This window comes from Falco peregrinus, chromosome 4 (assembly GCF_023634155.1).
Source record: "Falco peregrinus isolate bFalPer1 chromosome 4, bFalPer1.pri, whole genome shotgun sequence".
Classification (NCBI taxonomy): Eukaryota; Metazoa; Chordata; class Aves; order Falconiformes; family Falconidae; genus Falco; species Falco peregrinus.
The window spans coordinates 64,969,663-64,989,894 of record NC_073724.1 but is presented as its reverse complement, the minus strand read 5'-3'; the positions used below and the strand labels follow the sequence as shown (position 1 = coordinate 64,989,894).

Genomic DNA, 20,232 nt, shown 5'->3' with positions numbered 1-20,232 from the left:
TAATGAGAATTTACTTTCGTTCAAAGATCAGCAACGTGTTCCTTCCTTCATAGCAAGGGCAAGATTGGAATCAGTAAGAAATAGATGCCATAGAAAAGTGTTTTCCTCTGTTTTGTTAACATCGGCAAGAAAACACCAATAAAAATAATTCCACTGTGACAACATAACTCCAATATTCTGAAGACAGATATTAGTGTTACTACAACACATAATAAAACCTGTTACTCAAAAAAAGTAACAAACCCACACCAAAATGAGTAGTTCAGATCTCAGCTGGCAAAAAAAATGAAACTTGCACTGTTAAACTGAAGGTTTAAAAAGAAGGCTGGGATCACTGAAGCATGCACTTCAGCCTATCAAGTCAGAATTTATTCCTACTCTATACTGGAGTTCAAAGAGGCATAGAAAGGCTGCCAGAGAGCAAGAAATCTCTCCATGACCATGAAATTCTGCTTCTCAGACCAGGACTATAGCAAGCCTTAGGGTACTTTAAAAGCTTAGAAAATCTTCTGGGCCACAGATGAAAATAAATACACAGGAACAAAATTATTTTGCACCATGTGGAAAAGAATCTCACAGCTTCGGTCAGAGGCAGACAAGAGAGTTTGCATAGCCTGGACCAGAAGGGGGCTATGATCCCTCACCTCCTACCTATACTCCACATGTTGCAGCACCAGGAAGGATCACAAAAAAACATGAAAAAACTCCACCTACTAACAGTCAAAAAAGAAAGGGTACACAAGTACATTACCTTATCTCTGTTGAGAGTTTGGTTATTTCTGTCATTACCAAAGCCTCATCCCATTATCTGGGGAGGGTATTTGAAGTTAGAATATTCAAGTACAGTCAAGATTCAAAGAAAAAAAGAATTATCCCATACTCATGGTCAAGTCATTCATCTAGTCCAGGACTTCACTGAAAAGTAACAATGCTAACTGCTTGGGTAGGAGAGGTGGGGAGATATTAAAAGCAAAAACCATAAACCAAAAAATATGTCATTGGACCAATACATCTTGCAATATACAGTTTTTAAAAAACACAAAAAATCCCGCGAACTGCAAGAAGACAGTCATTCATATGCTAGCAGCATTTAAGAATGAATTTTTCTAGAAACATATTCCTTATTTCAAACCATATTGAGTTTAAAGCATTTGTTTTCACAAGCTACAGAATTAAGAGCATTAAGCTATATTATAAGAGCTAAAGGCCAGAATGTCTAGATACTCTTCTCAACCTGCAATAGTCTGATATTTGATAGGAAATTATTTATAGTTTATATAATACATAACTAATATATGTAATATAAGTGTTTTCTATAATCATACAGGTAGACTGCTTTTTTAGAAGTTACTGTTATTTAAAAAATAAACAACCAAACCAACAGAGATTAGAGTGGCGTCTTTTCAGGTATTTTTCACAGGAAAGCCATGAACTCATGAATGAAGTCTAACCACTATAGCAAAACTCAGTAAAACTGAACTAGCAGAGTACATACTCCTAGAACATCTGCTGCTGTTACCCTGCTACACAATTATCAATATGATAGTAAGTTTTTTCTCTATTCTTTCACATATAAAAAGATTTTTATCTTAGTACTGTAACAAGATCAGTGACAACAGAGAAAAAAATCTAATTTGTCGATTTTGTCCATATTAGTGACTATCTTAATGCATGCTGACTCATTCTCAGCTCATCCATCAGCTGCAGTAGTTAATCAAGAAATTGATTGAGCAATATATTTTGATTTAGAGCAGACACCTAAAAATAATTACTGAAGCAACAGCACAAAAATATTTTAAAATGCAAGCATGCACCTATACATTATATTCCAAAAGAAAAATTAGGAAGGAAGGGTTGTCTACTCCACAAACTTTCTTCACAACTATGTTTTCATAGAAGTTAAATGTTTCAACTGTCTGGGTTTCAGTTATCATTTGATTTATGGCAGCATCAGGAACTACAAAGTGTTTGTCTCGTGCTCTCAAAGATGATCAAAAACCCCCCAAACTTCTAATTACTATGCTGTCAAACTAAGGAAGACCACTTTTACCACTAGCCAGGATTCACACACACATTACTGAAGCACACAGTTAACAGACTCTTGTATTTACTTATTTATTTAAAGACTACTTTCTGAGTGAGTCCCAGGATTTAGGATAGTAGTATTATGTGCTAAGGTTTCAGAGAAGACCAGAGCAGAAAGGACATTTCACCAAGTCTCACAGCCAAGGAATACTTGCTGCTCAAAACCTGATGGAATACAAATGGTGAACCTGTCCATAATCAGTACAGACTGCAATGGATATCGTTTCAGATTTCCAGACTTTTTCCTGTCACAAGGTTGTGCTTGCTCATGAGACTTAACATCATGTGGGATTTGGGAATGTATAACCAATTTGAAGTTTTATTTCCCATTTCACTTATCTCAGGCTAGGTGGTGTTTTCATGCTTGACAGTTTTAGCAAACTGCTCTGATTCTGAGGTTTAAAAAAATGATATATTTTACTGATATTAAAATCTGGCATGCACTTTTCTGAGTCATCTTAGTCCTCCTTGTGCATGCTTTTAAGGCAAAGCAATAGTAGGGTTCTTAAGACAAACATGCTTGCAGGTGGCACTAAATAACTGCCAAAATACAGCCAAGTATTTTGTAGTCTGGTGTCTTAGTACAATGCGTACTTATGCATCTAAAATAAACATATAAATACGTAGCTAAAGTGGGCCTTTTTCCACATCATAGTTTATACAAAAGTCAATGTTGCAAAGTATGAATCAACAAGATCAGTCTTCAGCTCTATCAAGATGAGAAATAAGCATGTGTAATTATTTTATATATAAAATATTTAATAAAATAAAATAAAACAAAAGTAAATCACACACAAAGAAGTCATTCTCAATCATTCACCTCATTCAGGGACATAAGGTGCCACCACCTACATTTTCATGGCAAAAAATAATGACGTATCTTAAATTTCCAGTGTAGGAAGGTATCTTCCTCAGCAATTCTACACTGATCAACAGGTCCACATGCAGACATTTTAGAGGAAAGGACTACAGTAGATGTAGGTGTGAGACAGAAGCCAGCCAACAGACAAGATTCCCCAAAACCATTTGACTTGTCTTCAGACACGTCCGTTTTCATTTGTTATTGCTTAGCTTTTGCCTTTCTCCTTCTTGTGTTTTTAACATGGTTATTTTATGTTTTTCTCTCTACTTTGGAGGTGTTCAAGCAGTTTCTGTCATCTGATAAGGTTCTCCTTCCTTCTCTGTAAATCTGATGATGTCCACCTAGTGACAGTAGTCTTATCCTGAACAGGTTTCAGCAGCTACAGTGAACAAAAAGTACAAAATATTGCTGCTGAAACCACATACATACTGCCAACACCAGTTGTAAAAATTATTTTTTCCTCTTCACATGCTCTTTCCAGTGCTGGCTGTTTAATATGAGCTAGTAAACTTTCCTCCCCAAACCACTTCACCCTCAACAGCCCTTTAGGATGCTTGAAATTATCATCATTCAAACTATGGGAAAGGAATTCTTAAAAAAGCCACAACAGTGTACTTTTTTTAAAATATATATATCTATCTATAAAATACATATATCCAATGGAGGTTATTCATAAAGTCCTCTATCTTACTGGTAAAATAGTGCAAAATGCAGCAAAAATGGGGAGAAAAGTACAGGCTAACAATTCAACAGTCACGCATGCAGGTTATCCTTACTTTAGATGATGTTACAGAGAGACAAATGCTCAAGAAGTGACAAAAATTGTTTTAAAAGAGTCAATAATAAAAGATGGCACGCTGTATGTTAGACCTTAAAGCTACTACATGCCAGAAGAGACTTATCAGTTGTATGGGAAGTGTTAGAAGATGTCTTATAAGGTGACTTCCAAACTAAATTAAAGCCTTGATTTAGAATAGTTGGCTAAAGACTCAAGGAAAAACAAAAAACAGATTTTAAAAGAAAAAACTTAGTGAAATTTATTTGAACATTTCAAAATATGTTATTTTATTCTGACCGTTTCACTTTGTGCTCTCTAAAATGAGGACTTCAATTGAAGTTTTTTTTTTTTTGCTTGTTACTTCTATGCAAGATGTGCTTTCCTGTAGGATGACCCAGGTTTGCTTTTATTTCTGCAAAGCCAATGTATTATCTACTTTCAGAGGTATTTAACTCCTTTTAACTAAAAGCCAAAAGCTTTAAGTGAAAGTGTGTTAAATCCATATGGCTCAAAACCAAAACTAACAAAGGTGAAAATGTCTAAGCTAGGCACCTTCAAAGTATTAGTGGGATAACTTTGTAATGTCATATTTATATTGGGTAGGAATGCACCCACATTTTCTTAGTTACAAGTAAACTTATACTATATTGGGATAAGTATTTCCTGTTAAGAACCACAGAACATCAGGGTTGGAAGGATTTTGGAGCTTTGGAGCTCATCTCGTCCAAACCCCTGCGCTAAAGCAGATTCACCTACAATAGACTACAGAGGATTGTGTCCAGCCAAGTTTTGAATGTCTCCAGAGAAGGAGACTCCCTGGGCAGCCTGTTCCAGGGCTCTGTCACCCTCAAGGTAAAGAAGTTCTTCCCCATACTCAGATGGAATTTCCTCTGCTGCATTTTGTGCCCACTGCCTCTTGTGGGCAACACTGAAAAGAGCCTGCCCCCATCCTCCTGACACTCGCCCTTAAGATACTTGTAAACACTGCTAAGACCCCCTCTCAGTCTTCTCTTCTCCAGGCTGAACAGCCCCAGCTCTCTCAGCCTTTCCTCTTAAGGCAGATGCTCCAGTCTCCTAATCATTTTCGTAGCCCTCTGCTGGACCCTCTCCAGCAGTTCCCTGTCCCTCTTGAACTGGGGAGCCCAGATATGCACACAGTACTCCAGATGCAGCCTCACCAGGGCAGAGTAGAGGAGGAGGTATCTCTTTAGTATCCACCTATTAAATTACATTTCAGTTATCTAACTGCATTACCTGAAAAAAGAAGTTATCCAAACTAATCACAAACATTTACCTCCAATTTCTCCAAAAGTAATTTCAACTTTAGTGCAAATTCTATAGTGGTATCAATCTGCCTCTTTGAAACTACGTAGCTTCTGTAATCTATGGAAAGTTGTAGAAGTGGTATCTAGTGCTGAAAAGTAAATATTCTCAGTGCCATTTTAAGTGCTACCCTTAAGGCCATGCTGGTTACAAAACTTCCTTACTCTTAATGTAATTACAAATTAACAGGGCTTGGCTTCCTTTTTAGGAAGGCATTCTCAGATTGTAATCCACTTAAATTAAGTGTGAGGACAAACGTGGTAAAAATAAAAACTGAATGCTCTAAGAGGAAATGGCTTGAGCAGGTTTTTTAGACAATGGTAGGAGTTTCCACCTATAAACTCTTTTAAGTGCATATTCAGGTAGTTCTAAATACTCTAGCTCAGTATTTTAAATTCATCGTGTGGGGGATAAGGGCAGTAACAAAATCTGAGCCAAGGCTTACCCAAGAGCTGCCCACACATTGTGTGACAGCAACAAGTTAGGAAAAAGGAAAAAAATATCTATGTGAAGCAGCAGAATAGCAAATACAGAAAATACACCATTATTTAAATGATTCAAACAATATTCACAACCATATCAAGACTAAACGTTTTGAATCTGTAAATATGATTACAGAAAACTGCACGAGGTTAAAAGGTTTCACATGGGGAAAAAAGCACATAAGGGATTTCTGTTCTCTGACTTGGTTAATATTTTCTTAATACACTGAACAACTGATTTAAACACATTGTGTTGTTGAAAACAAGCTAGACAGATCAAAGTAGCATTGGAGAGTCATGCATACAATAGTAAGTTTGTGCCAGCAAATCTTAAAAGGTAATAAAAGTTTGATAGATAATACAGTCTGATAGTACAAACCAGTCTTCATATAAATAAAGTATAAAATGAGACTCTGCCAAAGACCATATGGGGGAAATCCAGAAAATGTGTTCAGATACTACACTGCTGATGGATAAAGAAACAGGAAGTTTGACTATATTTGAAAATTGTGACTACCTGAAGGAAATCCTCTGATGTAACACACACTTTAATGACTGCCTTGATGAAAATCTGGCCACAGAATCCAAACACAGGATGACAAAAGGCATTAGAGTTTATGAACAAAATTCAATCATTCCCTTTAAAGCATCAGACAGAGCTATGGACTAGCTTCATTCATATAGGCCTGAGATTAAGAATTGCAGAAGAGGCCATCTGAAACAGCAATTAAATACTTCAGACACCCTCCAGACTGCTCAAACAAGATGCCTGAGGATATTCTTGATTGGTTTGTTTCTTCTCCATTGATAATTCAGAGTTGTTCACAAGAACGACCCCCAGCAAGTGAACTAGTCAATTAGATAAGAGTACACTTAGCAAAAGTATCCTTCATTCCTATTGATAGAGAAGGGCCACACTGTAGAAGAGAATCTGGGTGATAAAGCCTATGCATGCTCTTCAGTCCCAAAGCCAACACCTGGTGTAGGGCTTCATGATGAGTGATTTGGGATTTGAACACTAGCATCATTACATAATGTTCATAGGCAATACAACTGCCTTTTGTAAGAAGTCTTACTTGGCAGTCCTTCAAATTTTCATATGTGGATGAGAACACATGAAGCCCAAACTACTCTCTAAATACCTGTAGTTTGCTAAAAACAAAATTTTAGCTCAGAGTGGGAAAGCTACAAGTAGAGTTATTCATGTAATGGCCAGTAAAAATGAAGCACACAGACTATATTCAAAACAAAGTCCAGGTGCACTCAGGTCAATACTTTAATAGGCCAGGTAGAAATCCTCAAAAACTCTGTGTAATTTATGGGACTTTATATGCCCTTCTGTAGAAATACACCAACTGATCACCAACTTTCCCCGTGATAAAATATAAACTTAGCTTCAACTGCCTGGCTGAATAAAGTGCTCAGCTTTTCAGGTAGATTTTTAAAGAACTATTCTAAGGTATTCAATTATGATACAGTACCCAGAAGTAGTTAATTTACAGACAGTTCAGACATCTGCATACTTCTAAACTATAGATCGAAATTTTGACTTCAGGTATGGGTGTGTGTGAGAGACTTTCCTCACTATTTACACCAACTCCAGTTTCTAAGATGTTTGGTGGTTATCTTAACCATCTACAACAGGATTCACAAAAGCATACTTAAATAAACTATTTATTTAGACAAACATAGTTATTTGGTAGAAATACATCAATATGATCTTAAATCTTGGTTAAGTCTGGCTCAGTAAGTCAGAGCCCTGTTATGCAGGGTGTATTTTGCCAAAACCGAATTTTGGCTGGTAACACACTGCTGAGAATAACAGCTTTCATTTGATCAGGTTCAAACCCTTCATTGTTAAGCAGCAGGAGGGAACAGGACACAAAATAATCAATTTAACAGTTACAGCATGACAAAAAGTAGATACTTTTTTTGAACAGTATGACATGATTTCCTACATTAGAAAAGGGAGGAAATATCTAAAACTGACTGATCATCTACTTCAAAAGGCAGTAAAATTGCTGAGTTGCAGAAGTAGCCCTTATAATCTGGAGAGATGAAGAAACTGTGCTATCTCTTCTTCCTGACAGAATAAATCAAGCAGTGTAAAGGGACTCATGGCAAAGAGTCTGCAGGGCTTTTGTAGCTAGAATTAAGAAACAAACAAATGGGAAGTTATAATCTCATGACTACTACTGCTAAAAATCTATCTAAAAAAAAAAAAGGGGCGTGGTGGTGTGGTGTGGTGTGGTGTGTTAAATTACCTGAAAGTCATCATAAGGGAACAGTAGCATCTCACGTAAAGCATCATTCAAAATTTGTGTTTTCCTCTGAACGATGACATTTTCATAGTCTATTGGTTCTATGACCTTTGGTTTTGCCTAGGAAAAAAAAAAGAAAACAAAAAGGAAAAATAAATTCAGGTACATTGAGGAAAAATTACAATTGTTGACTCATTTTAAGAAGTTACTCTTTAAAAAATTGACAGAATGAGATTTCACCTAGAATGAAAACTTAAGAGTATTCAAAATGTAGACTTCATCTCACACTATACCATATGGATAATTACACTAAAATAAAACTAATAATTACACAGACAAGCACACTATTCACCACAGAAGAAGGAAACAACTATTTCACACAACACACCCTGTCAGCATTTATCAAAATAATCACATATGTATTCTCACTGCAAAAAAAATTATGAAGAAATTACTAGTCTCTTATGTTGGTGGTTGTGTTTGCTTGATACTGCCCAGAAAGCTCAGATCTGAGTTTAGCAGGGATTAAAACAACCTTAGTTCAAAGCAACGAATGAACCTTGTTATAATTCAGTAGTGAACTGCAGTTGGGGTAGGCTAATTGAAATTCCTCCTCCACAGTTTTTTTTCAATATTCCGATAGGCCATCTGCTTCCTTTTAATTGCATGAGTAGCTTTCTTCAGTTACTATGCACTGATTCAACATTTAAACCCCACACCACTGTCAAGGCACAGCTGGCTGTGCACAATCAGACAGAAAAACTTTACCCTGCCAAGCATTCTGTTAATGGCAAAGCAGGTTCAGAGAGCTCTCAGCAAGGCAGCACTGCCTTGGAGTGTGCAAAGTAATGCAAAACTGGAGTTGTAATCTAGCTTGCACATTCTGCAGCTAAAATTGTGTATCACAGTATCAGACATCAAATTATTTCCTTTTTCTTTTTTTTTTTTTTTTTTAACGTGGCAATTACAAGAGACTTCCAAATTGAAACTTTCTAAAGATCAGTGGTACCAATCTCAAAGTAACGTATATCAAACATAAGAACAACAGCAAGGTCAGCTTATACCATCATTATAGGTAATCGGACAAGATGAGATTCATATATAGTTTTGCATAACTTATGCTAATAACCTTTGAAATTCCAGCTGTACTACACAGAGCAAATATCTTTATGTCCAGCAGTAAGTGCTTAGCTCACAGGCTACTCAAAAGTTACTTGAGATTCCCTCATACCTACTACATGGCAGTTTTACTGTTAAGAAAAGTGCAAGAACATAACAGAGCATAACAGCTGAAAAGGCAAAAAAAGCAAAATCTGGAAATAAAGCTACCAAAAAACCGATGAACAAAATGTAGCTTTCTCAACAAAAATAGCTATCATTTACAATCACACTGGAAGGATTTACTAGAAGCTCTAAGCTACATAACAACATGCTCAGCACAGACCAATACAGCTAGGAGCCACAGCAGAAAACGTTACACTGAGCCGGTCATCGTTCTCCTCAGAGGAAATGGTGAACAGCTGTTCAGTTCACTGTATATTGTACCCCAACACATTTTGAGAGCTTAGCACCTGAAACACAGCTGCTGCTCCATCTTCGCCTTTTGTTCATGAAAATGTGTTATCACAGAGCCAAGAACTAACAACAGTGTCCACCATATAAGTTTTAAGTTTACTTTTATGCACCCTTCTGTAACTGAAGTAGTTGGATCATTTCGCTCAGAAAAGCATAAGAGAAGCACGTAAACACAACATAAGAAAAGGTTAATTTTCTCTAACGTACTCAGTATACATAATATTTTTGTTGCAAGGAAACTTTCTGTTAAGATTGCCTTTCAGTATTCAGGCTGCTGCAATGAATCCTGAACTACTGAAATGGTGTGCTCCGAGCTTCCTTAGTACGCAGGCAGCCAGATGCACCTTTGTCCTGGTTTTGGCTGGGATTAAGTTAGTTTTCTTCTTGGTGGCTAGTGCAGTGCCGCGGTTTGGATTTGGTGCGGGAACAGTGCGGTCAGGGACTTTTTGGTTTCTCAGGCCTTGTCAGTGGGAGGGCTGGAGGGGCACCAGAAATTGGGAGGGGACACAGCCAGGGCAGTGGAACTGAACTAGCCAGAGGTATGCCATACCATGGGATAGTAGTGGTTGGTATATGAAATGGGGGAGGGGGGGCATGGAGGGGTGGCCAGGGCTGCTAATCATTGCTCAGGGACTGGCTGGGCATCAGCCAGCGGGTGGTGAGCATCTGTATTGTGCATCACTAGTTTCCTTTCCTCCCTTCCCTTTGGATTTCACTCCTCTCCCCTTCTCCCTCCTTTTCATTGTATCTGTTACTGTTATTACTATATATGAACTATGAAGTTCTCTTATCAGCACAGAAACTTCTAGCACTAGAATCAGACTTGGGCAATGCTCTCAGTTGGAAAGATGGGCTCAGGTGTCTTACATTTTATACTGCCAGCACGTTTCCAAGCAGAAAGATGGCTTCCAGAAGTTCCAACTTCCCAGAAACATAATCTGATTTGATAAGCAGTTACTACTTCTGAATATTAGATGCAACTGAACAACATATGTACTAATTTGGTAACTTCTACTACAGCTAGTACAACAGCAGTTCATCCCAAGTAAGGTTCTGAGGCACCAACCAGAAAATCAAAATGCTTTTTCCATGGACTCTTCTTGCTGCTTAACCTCAAAAGCAAAAATTATGACACAATCTAATTCAAATCACAGGAAAACAAGAGAGCACACGTACTAACATACTGGCACTGAAAACAGCAGATGACTCCTTCTGTGAGCCTCCCTCCCTACCCAGGGAAAGTTAGTTCAGGCGCAGGGCTCAATCAAATAACATTGTTTCAGTATCACATGGGACGCTTACAGTTATGAACACCCAGTTCCCTCAAGACTCCAGCAGACTTTCTGTGAACTACATTCAAAAGAATTAAATGAGTATCACAGAAAACTTGTTGCTTCCTTGAAGTCCTGACAGCTGATTCTGTCTCATCTTTATTAAAAATACTCAAAAATCTCAAGTGCTAGGTAAATCACATCATAATTGCCCATCCACACCTGAAAGAGTTTTTGGCAATAGTCAGTGAGAAGTATTGCTAGAGAAAACCAGAAGCCCCCTGCTCCAAAGGCTTTTGAGGATTGCTATCTAATACAGTTCTAAGCTTTCTAATCAGAAAACAAGTTCTGCCGTTTACATTTTGTTCCACCAACTAGCAACAGTATCAGTCTCACTTATACCTTACTGCATCCTATACCAGTGAAAAAACACCTACCTTTCACTGTGGCAGTAAAAATGTACTGCAACGTCACAACCTAATGAAATAAAAATGGACTCAAACGTCAGTGTTAAATGATACATAGCGCCCTACTTTTCGCTTTCTGCCTAGCAGAACACTTAGTGCAAACTGTCCCTGCACCATTTCATCTCATTTTCCTCAATGAACTAGACAAAAGCAGAAGCAAAAAGGGATATTATACCATCTATAATTATATGCCATATATACTTGTCTATATATGTAACAGATTAAGACCAAAATAGCAACTGAAATGACAGAAAGACATTTTTTTGTGTGACCTATGTGGAACCTGAATGTTCTTCCCTTGAAATATTGACCTTCATATTTTGAATGCACCCACTTCATCTGAAAATTAAAAAAAGGAGTGCAAACACCAGAGGTACATAATCCATGAACATTAAATGAAGTAGTGCATGGAAAATTTTAAGGATGTACTTCATAGATGGTTTTAAGTAAACACCGCAATGTTTTATACTTCCTTTTTTTGGAGCATATATGCTTGCTGATCAACTGTAGTACTCTTAAGTATCTGCAGAAACACTAATATCCTCTCTGAGTATTCATGGGGGAATAAAAATAGTTCTAAATAAAGTTAAACATTCCAAAGGCAGGAAAGCACACACAAGATTAGCTCATATTGTACTGATGAAAATCTGGACCAGAAATCAGAACACACCCATACAAAAAAAACCACGTTTTACTAACAACTGCTCTGAATAGAACAAAACTAAGGAAAACAGTGTAAAGGAAAAGAAGATTTGTCTTACTAACACACATGTAAGCTTTCAGTTATATACCGTAACAATTCCCATACAGTTACAGATGTGTATTACTATATATAGATAGCCAAAATGTTTTGGTTCAATTCTTAAATGCATAGCATGAAGCTCAAGGGGGGGGTGGGGGGGCGGGGGTGCGGGCGGCAGGAGGATACATAATCTGAGGATAACAGCTCCCAATAACTTCAACCACTGCCAGACAAAGATAAGACCATCATCCTTTAATGCAGTGATTGAGTATGACTAAGTAAAATTGGAATTTCAGTAAGAACTATCAAAGTACTACTTTCTACTGATGTGTAAGTTATTAGTTTAACAATCCTTCTCTGTTATTTGAAAAGGTTTATTGTCCTAGCTGGAGAGAGTTGGTGGATTCATTATAGCTTGCTTATTATGTTCTCTTGCTGTACTATTAAAATTCCAACAGAACTATGCATGTAACAATATAAAAAAAAATAATAATAAGGGTTCTTATTTGATTACTTCCCACACACAGAGAAATATTTCCTTTTCCCTCACTGGAAGCTACTTTAAAACCTTAAGTTCCTAAATAATGTGCACTGAAGGCATTGAAAAATAGATCCTTTAACAGAAGTACACCTGAATTATCTAGACAGTTCTTCAAGTAACACTTAAGTAAAATTATTAAAATACACACACAGTCTTTAGAAAGTGCAAATTATTTTAAATATATTCTGGGCAGTTAAAAAATAGAGGTGCTAGAACGTATTTTAAAGCATAGATTGTTTTCATGCTAGGTTCAAAGAGCTGTACAGCTATTTAAGACAGAACAGACACTGAAAAGCAGCTACAATGAAAACCAAGTTCCAAAGTTACACTCCAAGAAAACCAAAGATTTGGTAAACCAGAACAGCAAAAATTAATTAAAAAGGCAGACAACACACAAACAATCCAACCTAAATCTTAAATACACCTTTTTCACAAGTAAGAATGCTGGAACTTCTCATTAGTGCCAGATTAAGCAGTTTTTCACTGGTAGACAGAACTAGAATTATTGAACGGAAGAGAAGAATTATTGAAGGGAAGAGACAGCTTGTTTAAACAATTCTTACCAGCACTACCACAGGAGACTCCACTTCTACTTCACAAGGACCTGCATCCTTGCGCTGCTGCGGAGGCTCAATAATAAGCTCTTTCTTAGGATTTCTGTTTGTTCTTGCCTGCATTCTTTGATTGAAAATAGGAAGAGCAGCAAAACCGTATGTTTTTTGGCATCAAAGTAATCAACATGCCAGTGATCCAGTGAAAACAATAGCTTTTTCCCCAGCACAGGCAGCAAAAAGTACAAACTAGTCTAACTTCTCAGCTGCAGTTTGCTAAATCTGTCATGGTGGGAATGCATGACCGACAAAGGCCAGCCCCCAAGAAAAAAAAAAGGTGGATCCATTTTAATGCCTAAAAGTTATGAGTCAAACAAAAAAAGAGAACGTGCATTTCTAAAATGACAATGTAAAACAGTTCAAGTCCTTTACAGCACTTACAAAACCAAGGCTTCGATACTGTAAAATATTTTTGTTGTAAATATTAGCTACTTACTGACAACTGGACCTCTTTACAAGTATAAAACCCTAGGGGTTTGGGGGGGGGGGGGTTTGTTTGTTTTTACATCAGTATCACTTACTCTGGTACTATCAGCAACCAGTCACTAACCAAGTACATTTTCCAGGACCAGTGCCCTAAACAAATACATTGCTTTTTTTTTTTTTTTTTTTTTGGGGGGGGGCGGCGATGTTAAGAGTGGGGATGCTCTTTTTCATCTCTGTGTTAAATCTGTATTAAAAGTTTACCTTAACATCAAATTGTCTTCACAGGAAAAAAAAATCTTACAAAATCTACAAAGATACTGACTCAAAACCACAACAAAAAAAAATCTGTATGTTCAAACTTTAAGCACTTAAAGTAAACTACCAGTCTCACTCAGCCTCTTTCCTTGACCCAGTTAGCTCACTTCTGTTTTGCACATTATTAATGCTCTCAGCTCATTCCTCCCTCCTCAGAACCCTTCAGCATTGTAGATGTCCATCACTGATCATCCTCAAAAAAACCACTGGGAAGACAATGCAACAAAATATTTTCTGATTTTAAGTCACTTGAGAGAGAATCAGCCACAAAGACCAGCCAGCCATCACTCGCTGCCTTTGGCTACCATAGGATTTTCTTTTTGCTGACAGTACAAAACACTGGGGGGTGTCTCCCTTGTACGGTGAACCGTTTTCAGAAGTGTCTCTCAGCTCTGTGATTGGCTCAAGGTTACACAGTGCTCAGTGGTTTTCATCTTCCGTTCTTCTCCTTACCTGCAACAAACTCAAGTCATGCTTCAACTTTGGTTTTGTAATCCAATCTACTCTCCTGCTATACCAGTACTTACAGACACTGTTCAGCATTACACACACTGGCAAAATAAGAGGCAGCAATTTTTATTGGGATCATTTCTGTACAATTATTTAGTGTAGTGCAAAGCAATTCTGTATGTAACCTAGTTGACACTGTTGCAATTTTGAAGGTTTGACTAACCTAGCTCCCACACACAACAGTTTTAGCATATGATTGTATGCTAAATTCCTCCTGGAAAAAAAAAAGTGAACTGTGATGAGCAGTTTTGTCCAGGTTTTGAGAGGAGTATTTTGGGTTTCCCTTTGTTTCTTTCTAACGAGCGCAGCCTCCAAGTACACAAACCTATGTGGCTGTATTTACAGAGCCAAAATACATCTGAGAGAAAATTCAACTTCCCAGGGCAGCACATCCCAATTTTAAGACTCCTTCCACTAGAGCAACCAAACAGCTGTGGAAACTAAGCCACCACCTTCATTCAAGTCTCAGCTCTGCTCCACTTCTTTGGATAGCTAATTATCTCACTTCAATTTAACTGACATCCTAAATTTAACTTGACATTAATTTTTTGTTATTCTCTAATAGAAGAGAAAGTCACCTTAATCTGCAGGAAGCGAATTAAGTTGTGGAAAAGCACAAATACCCTTCTTTTACAACTAGTATTTTTAACAAGCCACAACTTCAGGCACAGGTTGCTTACCCTTCAGACCTAACATAAGATGTTAAGATCCCTTTCTCTTCCCCTCCTCACTGCTTTCTCACCTGCCTAAGATACTGGTTTTTTCAGCTTGCTGCAAATCATGAAATTGAGTCTGACCAAGAGTTTGCCCATCACATCCACAATGCAAGCATATTCCTATGTAAGTGGACCAAAAGAAATAATAAAATTAACTATTAGTCAAGAAAATAGTGATTTATACTTCTTTTTCTCTAGGAAATTCAAGTTTAATGCATTTACTTTTTAAGCAGTCTCTAATACATAGACACTGAAGTCTAGAAAACTCTATAAAGCTTCTTTAAGAGTTAAGAATGAAACTAGCAGTTTAATCAAATTTACAAAAACAGATCTTCCTGTGTAAATCAAGGTAGACAATAGTTCAAGAACATTTAGTTACACTTTGCTTTTATTTTGCACCAGCCCCTTTTGTTTTCAGAAAACGGAAGTACAGAACAGCTCAGACTAAATTATACCATTATTTGAGGATGCAGCTGCCAAACAGGAATTTGTTTCATTGAAACGGGCGGCAATTATACTTAACTGCAACCAGTAATGCACAAGGCACTTAGAAACACTCACGCTAATAAAGACTTTAAAATATTATACACTTTAAATAGTATTTCTTCTGGTTAATTAAGCAAAGGATTTTAAACTGCAACATTGTTTTATCCTGGTCAGGTACTTCTTTTGAATGCATCTGAATTACTGTAATTCAATATAAATTATTTTCTTTCCCCATCACTCTCCCTATTCTTCTCAAAACATGATGAGGGACAAAACCAAAGCCAACATTTTTATAACATCAGTTTAAAGATATGGAATGATTAACGTAATTTCTAGTTTATATTTCATCAACACACATGTACTATTAGAGGAGGTTCATTTAACAACAGAAGTGTGAAGCAGTAGCTCTGAAGCTATATCCTGCATGAAATAGACCTTAATTGCTCAATTGATGTGTATTTCTAACATTCATTTTCTGCTGAGGACTTAGTGATTATCTCAATAATTTAACTGACAAAAAAAAAAATTTTTAGGAAAAAAAACCCCAAACTAAACCCCCCAAAACTATGAGGTACTGCTTACTCAGGCACCACACAGTCAAAAGAGGTAAGTTACTTTAATAAAGAAATACACTAAAAATTTCTACCTATAACTTACGATTCAACAAGCAAAAGATGAAAAACAGGACTTTAAGACATGCTGAAAAGTTATCACTTTGTTATAGGACCTGTAGTCTTAAACCACTTAACTGCAATAAAAAAAAAAAGAAGATGACACTACTCAATTTGTTATTTCAGGCTGTTACCTGAATAAGGATCAACAGAGAATCCAGGGAAACAATGCACATACAAAAAGAATGTCATGGTACACAAGTTATTCGACTGCATTTCCAACATGGCTCCCAAAATTGCAGGAAAATACTAGCTAAATAGATACCTATCTGCAAAATAACTCAGGTTATTATGGAAACAATGCATTTCATCTTTGTACAAACACAGTGGCTTGAAGGACTTCCCATGGTACTTTTAACAATAGTTCTTTTCATATTACTTCCAACAGCCAAATCGTTGGCTCTCTTCTTGCATCATATACCCTTAAGGAACTACCTGTGCAATTACAAAATTACATGGGTGAAAAAGTTAATATTCCCAGCATACCTCAGTGAGTCACCCAGCAAATTTGCTGCCCAAAAGACATCTTCTCCACATACACCTTCCTATCCCTTCAAATCACTTTTCACTCCAAGAACTTGTTTCCTAATGCACAATACCACACAATGAGTAAGTGATAGCAAGGGAACAGGCAGCATATGAGAATTTCTTCTGAATGTTGATGGAAGAAAGGATGAATACCCAGTCTCACAGTAAGAACAAGCTAAAACCTGAGTAGTTTGGTTTAATGGCACTTCTTTTGCTCCAAGTCCCACTCAGAATCTGTGCCAAGGTCACTGAACCCTATTGAGTGGCCACTATCAGCATTCACTAAATCTACCAGATATAATTACAGCCATCAACCTTGCTCTGTTAGCTGTTCTAGGGAAAGAACTGTTGCTTAACCTGTAGCAGCTAGGGGGAGGGGGAGAAGGAAGGAATAATCTTGATATAGGTTTGCATGTCCTGCAAATGTGAAAACAGAAGGATTTGACAACATCATTTACAAAAACCTTACACCTGTTCTCTACTCCTTTGTGGCTCTTTAAATTGCCTGGCAACTCACAGCATCTCTTAAGAAATAATTCTCAAAACTGAGAAGGACAACTGGAGGGTTTTTGACGCTTTGTTTTGCTGGGGGGGTTGGGGTTGGTTTTGTTGTTTTATTTGTTGGTTAGGTTTTGGTATGGGTTGGATTTTTAAGTCAGTAGCTCATATGAAAATATGGACCCACTTTAGCAGAGTGACGAGCACCATTAATTAAAAGCTGGTACTTCTTGCTCTTGTCTATATTAGTAAGAGATATTCTAGCACTGCCCTCCCACACCTGGCAGCCTGCCTTGCAGCTGTATTAAAGGCATAACATTTTACATGTCAGTGGAAGATTCAGTGTTGCAAGTATACATATCTTAGTAGTGCTGAGTTTCCAACAGACATGTACTTGCCCTGGAAGAATACACTCACAACTTCAAGAGAAAGGCTCAGCCAGCTGATAGCAGATGGAATACAGCATGCATTTCACCTGGTGACTCCCTGCCATACACACTGCATTTGGATGAAAAAGTGACAAGAAAATCAGTTAGGAAGACTCATTCCTCCTACGGCTAATACTGCAAACGTGTAACTTGCAGTCCCACCAATAGGAAGTCGATTATTGCAAGGGGAAAGAGAAAGGGGAAAGAGAAAAAAGATAAAATATAAGACATAGATAAGAGTGTGCTACATAATTTTTTGTGTTGACAACAATATAACTAAAATACTCCCATTTCACTGACTTCCCTTGGTAAAGCAAGAATTAAGCCTATTCTGGAATAGGCAGAACCACAATCCCTCTTTGGAGAGGTATCTCTTTGTATCAAAATGAACTGTATAAATCTCACATTTTGCATTACAGTTAAAATTACTCTCCAAACATTATTTTTAGGAAGAGAGTCAAGTAGCTTGGACAGGACAAAAATGCCAAGATACCAGGAGGTGTCTATTATAAGTAGGTTACATTGATGAAAAAAGGAAACACCAATGTACAGGTTTGTATTACTACTCAAGAAGCTGGAATAAAAAAAACGGATTTACCTGTTTTAGTGGCAACATAAAGTTAAAGGATTCTCCCAGTCAGTGCCTCCGCTGGATCCACAATAATTTTGTACAATGCATTTTTTTAAAAGCCCTTTTACTTCATGGAATAAGAATTTGGCTAAACTTGTTAACACCAACATGGCATATCTCATTAATACTCCTCAGCTAGACATTACTAACTGTCAGATAAGATACAGTACCTTAGTCTGGACACTCTTACTCTGTGACAAATACCAATTAAAGTGTAAAATCACAGCAGAGCTAAGCATATTATAGATTAACTTAAGACTTGTCTATGTCACACTTTTGCATACTATTACCTATGAAGTATCAACTTAAAGGGCATTTTCTTGAGTCACTGGTAACCGATTAGTTTCACACCATCTCAGTAGATGTTTTCTACAGAGATGTAGAAAGTAGATCTTTCTGTTTTCAGGGAAAACCTGACTTCCTTATGGTCCCAGGGGAAAGACAAGAAGTCAGCAGAATTTAATCAGGATATGAGACTTTAAGATTAAAACTGCGCTTCTGTTAAAGGATTTAACTATTGTTCTGACATACCTCCTTACAGACAAGACATGTACCAGCAGACTGACTATGAGAACAGTATCAGACCAAACACAGCTTTTTTCCTACTTGGACAGTACCTAACAATTATCAGAAACTAACACGACACTAAACCTAACACAGACACTAAACCAAAGACCAAAAGTGAGTCAAAACTCCAAGTCTGAAAATCTCTACAACTGAAGCAGTTCTGTGCCAAGCACAAGTAGGAGTCTTCCCGCTGTGTAACACCAACCTTAAAAGACTTTTTCCAGGAGTAATTTGCTCCTTGACAAGATTGTCTTCGGGCTGAAGTCCATCTTGGTTTGCCTCTAAACTGCAATACAAACCTGTCTTGGACATCAAACATTGGAGTTCTAAGAAACAAGAAGTTGCAGGAGTCAGCAGTTGACTCTCAAATTTACTTTAATTGCAATTAATTTCATGACAGAATAGTGTACCTGCATCTGTAGATGATTCAAATTAGCATTTCAGGCTGTTTCTAAAGCAGGTGGAAGGAAATATTAATCAGGGAGAAAGAGCAGAGAAGTCCAACTCCTTTTCTGCATGTTCAACTAAGTCTAGACCAGGGGTCCTCAAACTTTTTAACCAGGGGGCCAGCACATGGATGCAGTGGCAGGCAGGCATCTGCGGCTGCTTGGTTTCCCCCCCAACACCCGGCGGGGTGGGGTGGGGGGGTGGGGGGTGTGTGCGGGGGAATCTGTAAATACCGGGGGCCAGATTGAGGACCCTGGGGGGCCGTATCTGGCCTGCGGGCCGTAGTTTGAAGACTCCTGGCCTAGACTCTAGTCTTGAAAGCACCACCCATGCAGCCTCTCCACCACAGAAATTGTCTTCCCATTCCTCAAGATCATATAAGGCTTTGATTTTATTTTTTTTTCCTGGTTTGGGGGGTTGGTTTTGGTTGTTAGAGGTTGTTTTGGTTTTTCTTTTTAACTCCAGACATTTTACTTGCTTTCAAAGCAGTATATCCAGCTCCCACAAGACCCCATTTGCTGATACATTTGAAGTGAACATGTTTTCTACCAGGATGCAACCTAATGACATATTTTTGGGGCCAGGTATCTTTCTGTACTAGTCCAACCCTATCCTTAGATTTCATCCACAGTCCTAAAGAATTTCTCCTGAAGATACCACATTTAGCCTTATCTTTTGCATGCCAGTGCACTGGGTGCCTACCAACCAATGTCTGATATTCCTCTCATTTGCAACTTTCAAAGAAGTGTATTTCCTGCAGGAACTACACATTTGGTGAATTTGTGCTGCAATTTCCCTTGCTAAGAGGGCAGAAGGATACCTGAGATGGACATTCAAGCATTCTTCCCAAAGGAGTCTAATGAAAGGTCAAAAAACCCCAAAAAAACCTCTACAGAAATCATCAGAAGATTTAGCCAAAACTACAAGCCAGCACATAAGACATAAAAAAAATAAGGTTTTTATTTACCAAAGCAGTAAGATGAAAGGAGATAAAAGAAGTGCCCTCATTCA

General features: G+C 37.6%; 1 protein-coding gene across 14 annotated transcripts in view; it reads right to left on the bottom strand.

Annotated features, from left to right (window-relative positions):
• The window catches only part of DOCK9 (dedicator of cytokinesis 9), a 128,780-nt gene that overhangs the window by 85,129 nt on the left and 23,419 nt on the right, over positions 1-20,232 (bottom strand). For 9 of the 14 annotated variants that reach the window (XM_055802103.1, XM_055802100.1, XM_055802102.1 and 6 more), the window contains exon 2: positions 7,795-7,911. In XM_055802103.1, the coding sequence (XP_055658078.1) occupies positions 7,795-7,911 (117 nt within the window). Of the gene's footprint in view, positions 1-7,794; positions 7,912-12,950; positions 13,205-20,232 lie in introns of those variants that run through there. The other 5 variants (XM_027784651.2, XM_055802104.1, XM_027784679.2 and 2 more) reach the window with 2 other exon arrangements.